Genomic DNA, 13,435 nt, shown 5'->3' with positions numbered 1-13,435 from the left:
CGTGCATGTGCACAAGTAGGCCAGATGGCTTCGGCACAAGTTGCCAGCCGGCCCAGTTGGGGGTGCCGGGCGGCAACGTACCTGCAGGGATGGACAGTAACGTGAGGCCAAAGAGGCCCCAAGTCAGCAAAGAGCGGTCAGCTAGTCCCTCCAAGCGTGCGGCCAGTCTGCGACGATCATTCCTCCGCTCCACAAGTTCGCGCGCATATCTTTCACCAGCCCGAGCTGTCACCCGTCATTCTCGACCAGCCAATTCGTTACCCCAACCGTGCGAACAAGACTGTATTTATGGTCCCTTTGCCGCGTTGACGTGGTCCTTGTCAAGTCATTCACTTCTCCGCCCGCTGTGCACGGCCACGCATCTGGTGCCATAGCTTTGTTTGGGCGACGATACATACATATAGGGCTGTCACCGATTGTTCTTGTCTGCTCGCCTCGTAAAAAAACAGGGCTAGCTAGCTGAGCCGAACCGACCGCCCAAGAGCCCGACATCACATTGGGCGACAGAAACGAGGCAAAGAAGAAAAGGCCAGTAGGGACGACAGAGAAAGAGACCGACAAGATTGATTGAAGCCCAAAAGAGACCCACTTTCTTCACCGGCATTACCACTGTCTTTTGAAACAAGGCCGCCGTCCAAGGCTTTTTAGTGAATATCTTGCGCTGGCCAACCCGCAACTCTGACAACAACAACAACCACCACCAACATAAAAAAACAGTCATACTTGCAGTTGTTTCACAAAGGCATCGCCACATCTGGGCCAATCCGTCCCATCACATCGGTCACTACTGCACCTGAATGCGCTGGGCCGACAATTACACTTTACAGCACCGCATCCCGCCTTCGGTTGCCCGCGCCCACGCCTCTACTAAACAAGGTCCCGCATCCACAAAAAGCGCCTTGCCACTCACTGCCTGTCTCCGACCAAAACCAATCCTTCTTCTTCCTGCACCTGCATCCTCATCCTCATCCTCAACCCCGATCTTGACCCCGGGTTCGAACAATTCCAAGCATCCACGCGCCACCATGGGCAGCAGCTGGAACCCCTTTTCCGTCTCGCCCAACCGGCGCTCGTCGTCATACCGACCGGGCTACGCCTCATCGTCCTACTCGTCGTCGTCGCGCCACCACAGCTCGACATCGCGGTACAAGCGCTCGCCCCGCGACAACTACATGCAGCACCTGTACAAGAAGCTGCAGCACTTTTTGCGCGAAATCTGGCGCTACGCCCAGCGTCACCCCTACAAGGTCTTCTTCATGATCATCATGCCCCTCGTCTCCGGTGGCGTCCTGCACAAGCTCGCCCGCCAATTCGGCGTCAACCTCCCCCAGATGGGCAACCAGCCCCAGCACCGCGGTAGCACCGCCGGCGGATACTACGGCAGCCAGGGCTACGGCCGCGACACATATACCTCCTCCTCCCGACGGAGCGGCCCCCCGACAAACGCCCCCGCCAACGGCGGCGGTGGCATGATGGCCAGCCTGCAAAACATGGACATGGACAAGGTGGCTGGCGGCATCGGCGGTCTGGCGACCCTGGCGAGTATGGCGTCTAAATTCGTCTAACGACTTCCATCAGGAGATGAAGGGTTGACCATTTTTTTCCCAATCTAGGAACTGCGGAGAATATCTTCACCATTGCCAGAGTCGTCGGCAGCTTGTCTAGGGGCGATATGGGCTCGTTTTGAAGTTCGCCCTTATAAGAGCTTGGGGGAGGTACGTGTGAAAAAAAACAAAAAGAGATGGAAAGGGAAGGGGGAAAAAGTACGGGGAAGAGATGGAGATATACATAAACACGTGTGCTGTACGACTTATGATGGATTACGATTTGGAAAGTGTTGCCTTGGTTGGATATACCTTGGATTCATATTTCCCTTGGGGGGGTTTTTTTTTCTACTTCTTTGTTTCTTATTTCGGAAATATCGCTTGTTTTGTTTTGTTTTGTTTTGTGCCAGTTCTGGTTTTTTTTTCTTGCCTTTAGAGATATCCCTCCCCTTGTGAAGAGGTGTTAGGCTGTCAAAGCCTTATCCCTTACTTTCATGAGGCGCAATTGCAATATGATTCAACTCCGTTCTTCGGTTTTTCATGCTCCCCATGAGATGTTCACTTCGTGCTCCAAGTTCAAAGATGGGGCCCATCATATTCAAAATGTCATGTCATATTCGTATCCCAAGATCCAACCTAAGAACAAATATAAGGAAAAAAAAAGGGCCAGAAATCATTTCCCTTGTTCAGGATATCCCATCATCATCATCATCTATTCATGATAGATTAAGGCTCGTCCATGTTCGCGCCCAAACCCTCCCAAAAGCCCAACCTCGCAATCTCCCCCTTAGGCAGAAACTACATTAGCAAACACCTTAGCCGCAAGGCTACTCAACAACCTCGCCTTATCCGCCTGCGGCATCTCCTGAAAGACGGCATAAACACTCTTACCCTTGGCATCCCTCACCGCGCCCAACCGATTCCCCGCGACAGCGCCAGCCACCATACCGGGAAAATTAGCCACAATGAATCCCATGGCACCGCCACTCAGCCCGCCGACTAAACTCCAGAACTTGCCTGTAGGATGCGCCTCTGCATCCGCCATGCCCTCTTCGCGCAGCATCTCTTCAAAGATGCCGCCGAACTGCTCTTCAGAGAAGCGGTTGTGCGATTCTTCCGTTGTGCCTGCTGGCGCGGATCCGAAGCCGAATGCAGACCAGGGGAAGCCTTGGGCGAATCCTGTACCGGCACCCGCGTTGGCGTTGGCATTGTGAGGTATCTCCTCGTCAAATTCCGGCTCGGGCGTTGCCGTGGTGCCTGTGAAGCTGTTGTATGTGCGAGCAGCGTCGTAGTCGCGGCGGCGCGTGGCGTCCGAGAGCGTGTAGTATGCGTCGTTGATTTGCTGGAAGCGCTTTGTGCGGCTTGCGCGCTCGGGCGAGTCTGAGGGCACGCGGTCCGGGTGGTGCTTTAGTGCGGCTCTGGTGAGGTGCACATGGTTTGTTAGAGAGTGGACGTTTTCTGGAGGGCTGAGTGTAGTAGAGGCAATGGTTACTTTTTGTAGGCATCGCGGATTTGCTGTTGCGAGGCTTTGACGTCGATTTCGAGAACTTTGTCTGCGGTATTGTGTAAGATCACAGTGATATGAAGTGGGTATGTAAGAGTGCCTTACAATAGTCTACGGAAGATGCTGTGGAGTATTAGCTGAAGGTCTGCCCATTAGGCTGCTGTGAAGCTCACCCATGATGCACAGGCGCTTGATGGACCGAAATCTAGAGATACGGTTGTCTGGAACTTAGGTACGAAGTAACTTCTAGCGGGGCTTCAGGTAGATTTCTTGGTATGGAAGAGTGATAGGTGGTAACGTGGCGCATGGGTGGGAGTCAAGATTCAGGTACGCGGGTTCAGATAGCAATGACGTAGACGCGAACTTGACCCACGTTTGCACGTGAAGCAATCGTTTTCCCACTTCACTCCAAAAAAAAAAGACCCGCATATATTATTAACTTATGTAATTAACACTAGCCTGATCTAGTCGAACAAGAAACATGAAACAAATGTCCAGCACACAAGGCTACAGAGAAGAAGCGTTCGTTCCCAGCTACCAAGATGCCAATATTACAGACAGCACATGAACGTGACATCCAGAACTAACCACTTTCTCATACACAGACTTAACTACAATGAGATAGCAATTATGATCATAGGTAATGTGGCGCCGCTCCTACCCACCAGGTATCATACAACAAGTCAGTCTCCCAAAACCTTCCAGCACCACCCGAAACACTCGTTCGATTTATCCAATATTAGCTTTCCTCCAAATTTAGAAAACATGCTACTTTAGCTGTACATCAATGTCATGCGATCTAGCAAGCATCTTCAACGTCGGAAGCTAGAGCTTAGTCCAGAAAAGGCATCAGGCGAATGACGTCCACCCATTAGTCCAGCAAAATCCACACTCTCGTTGCTAACATGTCTCACGCCCGGTGTCTGTGCAGCTGACAAAGCTTGGCCTTGGGGCGCAGCAGACATGCTAGCAAATGGATTCGACTGGCCGGGTGCTTGCGTAGCTGGTGCGGCTGGCACTGGGGCCTGTGTACCTGTTGGTTGAACTTGTTGCTGTGCTGGCTGCTGAGATGTCGCCTGTGGTTGGTTGTACAAGGAGAGAATCGAAGCGTTCTTATCAAACGGGTTGGAACTTTGTTGCTGGTATAATTGTTGTTGATTCTGGAAGCTTTGCTGCTGGCTCTGGTAGTTTTGAACAGAGGTCTGGGTTTGGGCTTGGTAACCAGATTGACTTTGCCAAGGGTTTGCTGGCTGAGGAGTTGGAACTTGACTTTGTTGTTGTTGTAGCTGCTGTTGCTGTTGCTGTTGCGACCATGGATTAGGCATTGGCTGTTGGGGTGTAACTGACTGTGGCTGCGTTGCCTGCTGCTGGAAGGGTGATTGTCCGAAAGGATTTGAGCTTCCCATGTTAGTCGGTGTGAATATTTGGCTTTGAGACGACTTTAGGAAGGGGTTTCCTGGACTTGAAGGGCTAGACATGGACTGGTACTGCGGTTGCTGTGGGGCCATGAAGGAGTTGTACTGCTCGGGTACCTGTGGCATAGAAGGTTGCGCGAAAGGTTGGAGATACGGGTTCGTTTGAGCGTACGAGGTTTGTGATTGTCCATAACCGCCAGTTCGGTTTGGGAACAGTGGTTGTTGAGGCTGTGAACTCGAGACTTGCATATTCTGGAAAGATTGTTCGAGGCTCTGCTGTTGCTGCTGTTCCCAAGGATTTGGTAGGTATCCAACGCTTTGCTGTCGTTGTTGCTGTTGCTGCTGGGGGACCTGCTGCTGGGTATAAGCTTGGGATGCCTGTGATAAGAATGGATTGTAAGAATTTGAAGCATATGACTGCTGTCCTTGAGCTCCTCCATAGAATACCTGCTGTTGAGGAGCCTGGGCTTGTGCATCTAGAGCATCAAATGGATTCGTAGACGATGAGGCGGCGGGTACAGTATCGAAAGATAGACCGTTGGCCACAGGCTTCGTAGGCGGAGTTGGCGTGGTACTTCTTGATTTGACAGGATTTTGTTCGCCCAGTCGTATCAGAGCCTCAACAGCTCGATCGAGGTTCCCATTCAGACCCTTTAGTACAGTGGAGTTGCGCTTCTCATCCGGAAAGCCCATGTCCCGAAGTGTGGCTAGTTTGGAGTCCATGCCGTCGCCTGATGTATGTACATTGGAGCCAAACACGCGCGAAGGCTTGTTTACTCGGGGTGGGGACAAATCTTGTCGGAATTCTTCGAGACCTGGGGAGATGGGAGGTGTTATGTTGCGCGGCGAAGTTGCAGCTTTACGCAGCCCGAATCCAAAGCGACCACTTGGCTTGGGCGGTAATGGCGGCGGTCGGTCTTCTGAGCTCGTGCTACCTGTGTTTTGCCGTGTGCCTGGCCGTGAATCGTTGAGGTATATTCTCTGCTCGTACTTTGCCCTGATGTACCGTTCCATAGCACTGTCTACCTCGTCGATATCGATGGGTATTTGCGGCTTGACGTTACGGGGATTGTATGTCTTGTTGGACTCGACATTGCCGATGCGCTTCATGTTCTACAACATTGATCAGCACCCATGCGCCCATAGTGCATGTCGCGTCTCTTACATCAACTTGGGCGTTGTCCCACTTGTCCATGCTCAGCGACTTGACTTTGGAGATGTGCGTGCCCAGCTTGCGATGCAAGGCTGCGCATCGCATACACAAGAAGATGCCCAGCTACAGCACATGTCAGCGTCCGGTTCGTAGTCGGGAGACGGGTGTCGGGGCCAAGGAATGTGGGAGACTCACGCTCCAGCTTGCCCATCCTGCGTAGCCGTTGTTAGCGTGTGCGTGGAACGAGATGCGCCTGGGGATTGCATACCTGGATTGCGCGCGCCGCAGTCTGCGCAGTTTCCATTTCCAGGGACCGACTTGATGAGTTCCTGTAATGTGCGCTCGTTACGCGCCTGCTGGCGTTTGTTCAGGGCAGACGCCATGTCGTGTCGAGAGAGGAAGCGGTTGGGCGTCGGAGGTAGAGTCGGGAGATCGGTTGAAGGTGCACGGGAGCAATGCGCGGGGAGAAAGGGGGCTCGAGGGACGGCAGGTGGCGGGTTGGTAAGATGACTATGCGAAAAAAGACGTTTCCATGGCAAAGGTGGACATGAGCAGCGAAGGGGCAGACAGCGAAGGGGCACTTAGTTCAAACGCAATGACGAGTAGCCCATCTGTTCCATCTTCATACGCACATGGCATCCCGCAAAGCTCCAGAACCCTGCGTCTCGGCGGCTCGGGCTATATACAGCACCACGCCCCTGTCTGAGCTTTACTACACTCCACCAGAGGCGTCGTCATGGCCACACGAATGGGCAATCGGCTACGGGCAGCACAGAGACAATTTGCCCACGCGACAAGGCTTTGGTGAGCGGCATTGGACACGGCCTCCGTACTTGGGCCTCTCCCAAGCCGCCGATGCTGCCGACACGCAATGCAAAGGGCCTGTTAGTTGCTGATGGGTTATTACCAGACACGCCTGCAGACTCCATGCTCATCTCCCGCTCCTCTGGGCCCAGCAGCACATGTGTAAGCATGTACTGCCGACACATACTTTCCGCCGTGTCAAGTCGACTGCGCAGCTGACACGACATGCGTCTAGACAGGTGCATGTATCGTCCAGTATGTTCCATGTACTCCAATGGGAGCTCAAGCATCGAGGTATGTATGGTCACGCAGGTGGCTTCAAGCAGCATTGAAAAGGATGCAAAAAGCCTAAAAGTGCCGGGTTCATCTAAGACGCAAATATGACAACTATAGAGATTGCAAGCTCGTTATAGCCGTTGATTAATCGTCCATTTGTATGATTGTGTGTAAAGAAGAGAAAGCCGAGTCGGGGCTGCAGTGAGAATTTCAACGGCACGCTGCCAAGATGGATGACAAAGCACGTGGTCCGAGCGCGCTTGATGGATTTTCTCCCACCTCAAAAAGATTGCTGCTGTCCCTCTTGTCTTCCAACAACAGCGGCGTGCAGTGTACCCTACCACGGGCAACGCGTGCCTCCCATCCCCAACGATTCATGTCTGTCGTTTGGCGAGGCGCTGCTGCCCTACACAGCCCATGCTGTCAAGCCACCATTGCCTGCTCCCAGGTTCACTTCTCTATGGCCTGGAAGCAACATTTTCTCTCGGTGGAAGATTAATATTGGTTTTTAGCAGAGCCGTGTCTTCTCCACCCTACCCATTGCCGTCTTCTAGATGTGTAGGACTATATTTTGACATACATGCCCTTCCCACACTGCATCCTGCGTGACACTGAGTGTGCACCGGCCATGGGCTTGTCAGCCATCAAAGGACACGCTCGCCTGCATCCAGGCTGCCCATACCACACTCAACCCACCGAGCAGGTTGTAAGCCGCCCGAGGGGAAACTGCGGGCGGTTGCAAAACCAAGTGCGCTGGATACGGCCATGGTCTCTAGCGCTCTCAATCGCACGGCCAAACAGACTTCCTCATACCCGTACACAGCACATGTACCATCAGTGTTCCGGTTTGTGAACCGACTATACACACGTGATCACACTGTCTTTGTGGAAGCACATGCAAACCAGCCATATGGTTAAGGGTGCAAATGAGTCCAAAGGATCCGCCACGTTGACGGCACGGCAGACGCCGTCTTCGGCCAGCCCAGACATATCGAGCTCAGTGCCAGAAAAAATAGACACGGCCTCTTCACCACAACCGCATCTCACCTTTCCAACAACGGCAGGCCAACGTCCACAATGTGGGTCGATGCACAGAAGCATGGCGACTAGGGCGGTCAGGAAACCCTTGAGCCTAGTGTTTTACCACACACGGTCGAATCAGAAAACACAACACTTGCCTAGCCGTCCTTGTTAGGCTTAGCGAGCCAGATTCCGACCGCAGCTTCCACCATGCCTACTCATCGCCCACTGTTCGCTCCTTCCATAGACGGTCTTGTACCTTGCTCCAACCTTGCACTGAACAAACTACCTTCGGTCTCCTATGACGGTCTTTCTTGCTATTAGCTCCACTTCATTATTATTTCAGGAATTACATTGCCAGCAAAATCAGGGACAGTTGAATCGCCCAGCACGTACATCTGCCAAGATGCTCAAGTCCTCTGAAAGAAAAAAAGAACAGCGCGAATGATTGCAATTCCTTCGGTTGTGAGACGACGTCGCTGAGCTGAGTTATGGCAATACAGTCAGCTAGCGGCCATATAGAGACACGAGCAAAACCACCCTTTCGGCCCCTGGGAGCGTGAGGCTGAGATGCTGGGTATCTTCACGCGTCATTCGATTCACCCGTCGACCGGTAATCATGTACTATTGGATAGACATCCACTCTTGATTGGCTGCACGTCGAATATCTTGTACGGACGTACCAATGGCATCCTTTCATCTACTCGATCGTCATTCCACTGTGGATTTGAGCACAGGCTTTCATGTACGATATTCCCCAGTTCCCGTACTAGCCGGGCGCACAAGCCCGACTGCAATGGCATCGTCAGCTTCTACGATGACGACCCCTGTTCATGCAGTTATTCCGTAATACCGGACGAGCAGCCTTGCTATCCGCAGTGCTGGATTCCAAAGTCTGCTGCCATCTCTCGCAGATCGTCCCCGTTCAAGCACATAGCACCCTCCGCTAGCTTACCCTATTTCCCAAAGCCGTCAAACTTCCTAGCTTTACAGCAAGCGAAGGATGCTGATGTCTTGTATCGCCTCGAACACTATGATACCAACCCCACCCTACACCTAAAAGGTACTTGTATCGGCACCGGGCGATAGCATAAATACTAATCCTGCGCCCCAGTTCTAGAGCGCAACAAATGGTACTCCCCCAGTCCCAACCGCTCAAAATACCATTCAAAATCCAATATATATTCGTCCAGTCCTTTGTTATTTACCAGTTCTCTAGCTCAAACAAGGGCAACAACAATTGCGTCTGGAGTATTGGTAAAAGAAAACTTTAATTCATGTGTATAACTTCAACGCTCCTACTGTAAGCATAGATGGCCTCAAGAAACACGCTGGAACTTACTGCCCAGATAGACCTGTACCGTTTAATAGAAACGTCTCATCCCTGCGAACCACTCTGCCAACCTAGGGTCATATTTTATCACCTCACTCATGTGTGCTGAGGACGTGTATCATAACCGGCGGGTCAGTCCGCAACAGCCAGTGTCATCCACCAAGGAATCATCTACACATGGTGGGCAAACCTCAGAAACTGACAAGAACGATTGGTCCGACGTCAGTGACCGCAGTGAGCGACGAAAGATACAAAACAAACTGGCTCAAAGAAGATTCCGTTAGTAGTATGCTCCAGCCTCGATTGCTTGAGCTAAAGTTAGTGAAGGTGACAGAATAAGAGAGCAGAGGGAAGAGGCCGAACGAGACGAAGAGAATCAGCGAAAAGCCGGGGCATCATACGCACAACCAAAGCCGGAAGAAATTGATACCGACCATAGTCTTTCAGGGCTACCTTGGGGTGGCATTTCGATGAGACACATGGTTGAACAAGGAAAGCATAGACGCCGAGGCTCACAAAAAGATGTTAACAGTGGCTCTACTCATCACAATGCATCATCCGTTGAAGAAGATAGCAGTAAGTGATGATATGGTATGAACACAATTTAGGTCAGTGTTCAAGTATGCTGACTTTATAGGGTGGACCTACTTCTAAACCGAAAGGGCAAATGCACATCGATCTGATCAACCCGGAACGACGGCATGAACTCAGGGATCCAGAAATCTTAGTGTTCTCTGGCACCGCTTTTTTTCCGCTGTAAGCGCGAGGCCCAAATCATGGGTGTTTTGGGGGGTGTCGTGGTGTCACTACCAAGTATTGAAAGCATTTGATAATGCCCGCAGATCACCAGCTCCTTCTCCACCAACACACTTGCTACACCGAACAGTTTTGGGGGCTTGTCTCAATTCGGGGCTCACATCGATCACTGCTCGGTCATCGTTGTTGTTGTTCGGGGGGCTGTTCCGCTTCGCTCACACGCGCGGCGGTTACTCGAAACCTCTGAATGGCCGACTTCGGATTTTCTCATGCAAGAGGCGCAAGTTTGCCCCGCCTCTTTTAATTAAAAACGTTGCTGAAAACCAAGTGCGAAACGTGATAGACTGTGTCGTGTGTTGGACTTCGTGGATCTGTCATAGCCTGAGGTATGAACGGTCAGCGCGCTTTGATGGACATGGACCACTTAATCCCTGGTGAACCGCATCACCATTTTCTCATGACAGCGTATGTCCGTTGGCTAAGCCCCAATTCTCTTCTAAAATAAAACATATCCAAAGGTCATAGGATGCAGAATGACGACCTCAGCTGAAGTGGAAGCTTGCAAGGTACCTAGGCCTGCGATGTGCGACCCAAGGCACCCTCAGCGGTGTGGGTGTCGTCGACGTGCGGCGCGCATGATATATCCATTAACATGGTCAGAAGCTTGACCAGAAGCGTATTACTCCTCCCACTTCAGTCAGCCTTATACCAGGCAGAGGTTCAGCTAGTGACTGATGGATGCAGGGGTTCGGTCGTGCCGTGAGGCTGAGCAGAAGCCAGGCCTACCTACGTCAGTTCCCAGCTTTCTGCCATTACAGGCCAGCGCTGCCTGCAAATACGGCAGAGTTCGCTGCCTGGCTTACTACTATGCTGATTATCCGAGACAGCAAGCATACTCGCATACTGGCCCTTGGTACGTATTCGCGTTTGTATCGAATTGTTGTTGTTCCTGCTGCAAGTTGGATCACGAGCCTCGCCCCCCACTGCGGTGCGCGAACATTGTGCCTTGCATTATCACTCCAGGTCAGCCTGCGATAACTGAGCCCGACCATTTAGCGGCATTTGTGAGATGAAGGTACGGCGGCAAAACGAGATAATTGTCTGGACAAGGCAATCCCTCGCTCATCGGCCGCCCTTAATTTAACCATATAGGGAAAAGGCTGTGTCGCTTCGAAGCAAGCAGACCTGGGCAGTACGCCTCTTGGTGCGGCGTCATTGGCGCATTGCCAGTGTTGTCCGTGAAAAAAGTGGATATTATGAAAGTTATGTTGTCTGGAAACAGACAATTGACGCAACAAAGAGACCAATGTATGCGGACTTGCGGCAAACGTCCGTCACCATGCCACCACACCTGTTCCGGTCAGCCAGGCAGAAGTGCGGCGTCGACATCTTTTCTCCTCAACTTCGGCTCTGCCCGAGCAAGCCACATCCGCTCCATACGTCTCAACGCTCTGAGGCACGGATGTGCTCCTCGTTAAGCGCCGTCATGAGATAGACCGTCTTCTCTGCCTACACGATGGATCAGCTAAGGTTGTGGCGTGGAGCCCGGGGATGCCGGGCTGGTATATAGTCCATCAACTGGGCTTTTAGTATGGAAGCACCCCAATACGAAGACACTCCATGTCAGCAGAGCAATTCTCAAAACTCTCTCTAGGAGGGGACATGGTAACCACTCGTGCCGGAGCTGCAAGGGCAGCGAGAGCCTACTCACAATCGTCTAAATCAGAGCACTCCAACCAAGACCAGCCACTACCATCGGTTGAGCCTACAGTTTCTCCTACACCTTCACTTGTTATATCCACCAAGAATCTACAGTACAATGTCTCGGCTTTCGACAACGACCTGCGTAGGAGAGCGAGGAAGGGACTGGAGGGCAAAGACATCAGAATGAAATACTGTGCCATCTCTGAGGATGAAGAAAGTCCAGATGGAAGCCCTAAGAAGTATTTTTATCTTGACGATGATATCACGGTAGCTATAGGCGGAGAGTTGCGGAGACCAAGATGTTCATGTGGTGCAAACGAAACTGGCATTGCATGCAAGGTATGCTTATTCATTGACATTCTTTTGAACACCCAAACTAAACATCAATTGAAGCATATCTACTGGGTTGGAGACCAGATCATGTCAACTGCCTATGACGATATGGTCAAGACGCCTCTTCATCTTTCACCAGACGGCTCCAAGATCGAAGACGTAAAGCCGGATAATATACTGGATACCAAAGGCCTAGTGAACATTGCCAACGATCTGAAGTGGGTTTACCGAGATGACGAAGTGCCCGAGGACGACGAGGATATGAGGGAAGCGATCACCGACATGCTTTCTTGCTTCGCTCCTCAGGAAGAATTGCCTGGAGAGTTTAAATGGCCTGAGTCGCCACTGACATCTGAGCGCTCGAAAAAATACCAAGATCTGGCGGACCTCATTACTGAGTATGCCAATAGAGACGCTAGCCTGTATCTTCGTGTGCGTCGAATCGTCGATCCAGATTTTGAAAGTCGCGTTTTCTTCGAGAAGGTCGACAACCGTATCGAGTCGACCTTCAATGCGTTGGAGGAGTACGTTGCCAAGGGCCCGACCACGAATTCATTCCCGGATGCACTCCGTTTCGATGTACCCAGCTGTGCAAAGAAGCTCAAAGCACTAGTCTGCGCTATTGAAGATTTTTACCAGAATCACTCACACGTTGAAGATGTAGCTGTTCGTGCAGCTGGAGCTCTGATCAAGATCCTCGACCGCGTAACAGACCGTAACGAGAATGCATACGAGAACATTACATGGGAGTGGGAAGCTCCCTCTGACCCCAATCAGAGCAACCTCTACGTCTCGCTCATTGGAGCTTATGATGATGATGATGATGGTGACTCGCCATTTGTCCTCGACGCCCTTGGGTCTTTGCCGCAAGAGGCTGTGTATCGCAATCATTGGGAGACCCTACAGGACATTGAGAAGAAGCTTACTGAGTCTGGAGCCTCGCTGCAGTACATCAATATTTTCCGCAACATTGTCTATGAACCCCGCAAGAGGCCTGGATCCGAGGTTCGTGAACGAGAACCGAAGAGAGCGATGCAGTAATGGCTGCGGTCTGATCAACAAGTTGCTCTTTCACGACCCGCACGACGGAAATCATCCGTAAGTTTGCTTTTAAAGTGGCGCATCGTTTTACTATTCTCTTCAGCGTAATGGCGTTGGCGGCATGTTGCGTTTCGCGCACTTTTACCATTCCTTTCTTCTTGTTCTTTTCTTGCTCAGCTAATTTCTTCTCGTCTTTCTCTGCCAGTTGATGGCCGTCTATAGCGACGGTTTCATCGCACTGCCTTTGTCTTCTGATGGTCGCCTGACTTTGGTCTGTCTTCGCAATCTCAATTTTCCCCACTTCCCCTTCCCCTCTCTTTCTGACCAACTGACTTCGGCATGCGAACCTGCCGAATGATTCAACCTTTATTTTCATCTTCTCTTCTCTTCCCTTCTCTTCTATCCTTAACCCTTTCTGGATGCTCACCAGTACACACTTTTTCGGCTGCTCATCCAGCCACTCTTGGGATTTAATTCACTTCTTACCCTCTTTTGTGTATGTATTTTGAGCAAATAAGATTTATTAGCTTCGGCTTAGCGGAACCTATTCTT

General features: G+C 51.5%; 4 protein-coding genes across 4 annotated transcripts; 2 read left to right on the top strand and 2 right to left on the bottom strand.

The window, feature by feature from the left end:
• Positions 1 to 797: 797 nt before the first annotated feature.
• Positions 798 to 1,565, top strand: PSV08DRAFT_250263 (uncharacterized protein; the record flags this gene model as incomplete). Its single annotated transcript, XM_014224366.2, has 1 exon — positions 798 to 1,565. The coding sequence occupies one exon, from the start codon at positions 798 to 800 to the stop codon at positions 1,563 to 1,565; it is 768 nt and encodes a 255-aa protein (XP_014079841.2).
• A 577-nt stretch (positions 1,566 to 2,142) lies between these two features.
• PSV08DRAFT_323437 (DnaJ domain-containing protein) lies at positions 2,143 to 3,411 on the bottom strand. The gene is made up of 4 exons (XM_014224367.1): positions 3,222 to 3,411; positions 3,154 to 3,171; positions 3,037 to 3,097; positions 2,143 to 2,962 (listed from the first exon to the last, which is right to left on the bottom strand). The coding sequence occupies exons 1-4, from the start codon at positions 3,223 to 3,225 to the stop codon at positions 2,332 to 2,334; spliced, it is 714 nt and encodes a 237-aa protein (XP_014079842.1). The 5' UTR covers positions 3,226 to 3,411; the 3' UTR covers positions 2,143 to 2,331.
• An 89-nt stretch (positions 3,412 to 3,500) lies between these two features.
• On the bottom strand, positions 3,501 to 6,023 carry PSV08DRAFT_404250 (uncharacterized protein). Its single transcript, XM_014224368.2, has 4 exons — positions 5,885 to 6,023; positions 5,812 to 5,828; positions 5,629 to 5,739; positions 3,501 to 5,576 (listed from the first exon to the last, which is right to left on the bottom strand). Exons 1-4 carry the CDS (start codon positions 5,997 to 5,999, stop codon positions 3,861 to 3,863), a joined length of 1,959 nt encoding a protein of 652 aa, XP_014079843.1. The 5' UTR covers positions 6,000 to 6,023; the 3' UTR covers positions 3,501 to 3,860.
• A 5,402-nt stretch (positions 6,024 to 11,425) lies between these two features.
• Positions 11,426 to 12,883, top strand: PSV08DRAFT_250259 (uncharacterized protein; the record flags this gene model as incomplete). The annotated part of the gene is made up of 2 exons (XM_014224371.1): positions 11,426 to 11,848; positions 11,903 to 12,883. 2 exons carry the CDS (start codon positions 11,426 to 11,428, stop codon positions 12,881 to 12,883), a joined length of 1,404 nt encoding a protein of 467 aa, XP_014079846.1.
• Positions 12,884 to 13,435: the final 552 nt, after the last annotated feature.

This window comes from Bipolaris maydis (assembly GCF_028858645.1).
Source record: "Bipolaris maydis strain C4 unplaced genomic scaffold PSV08scaffold_12, whole genome shotgun sequence".
Classification (NCBI taxonomy): domain Eukaryota; kingdom Fungi; phylum Ascomycota; class Dothideomycetes; order Pleosporales; family Pleosporaceae; genus Bipolaris; species Bipolaris maydis.
Note: the sequence above shows the minus strand (reverse complement) of the source record. Positions and strands in the feature narration are given on the sequence as shown.

Coding starts and splice junctions, on each gene's coding strand:
- PSV08DRAFT_404250 (XM_014224368.2), bottom strand. CDS start 5,999: ATGGCGTCTGCCCTGAACAAACGCCAGCAGGCGCGTAACGAGCGCACA. Junction 5,577..5,628: donor GGGACAACGCCCAAGTTGAT/GTAAGAGACGCG, acceptor TCAATGTTGTAG/AACATGAAGCGCATCGGCAA.
- PSV08DRAFT_323437 (XM_014224367.1), bottom strand. Junction 2,963..3,036: donor ATCCGCGATGCCTACAAAAA/GTAACCATTGCC, acceptor GCACCTCACCAG/AGCCGCACTAAAGCACCACC.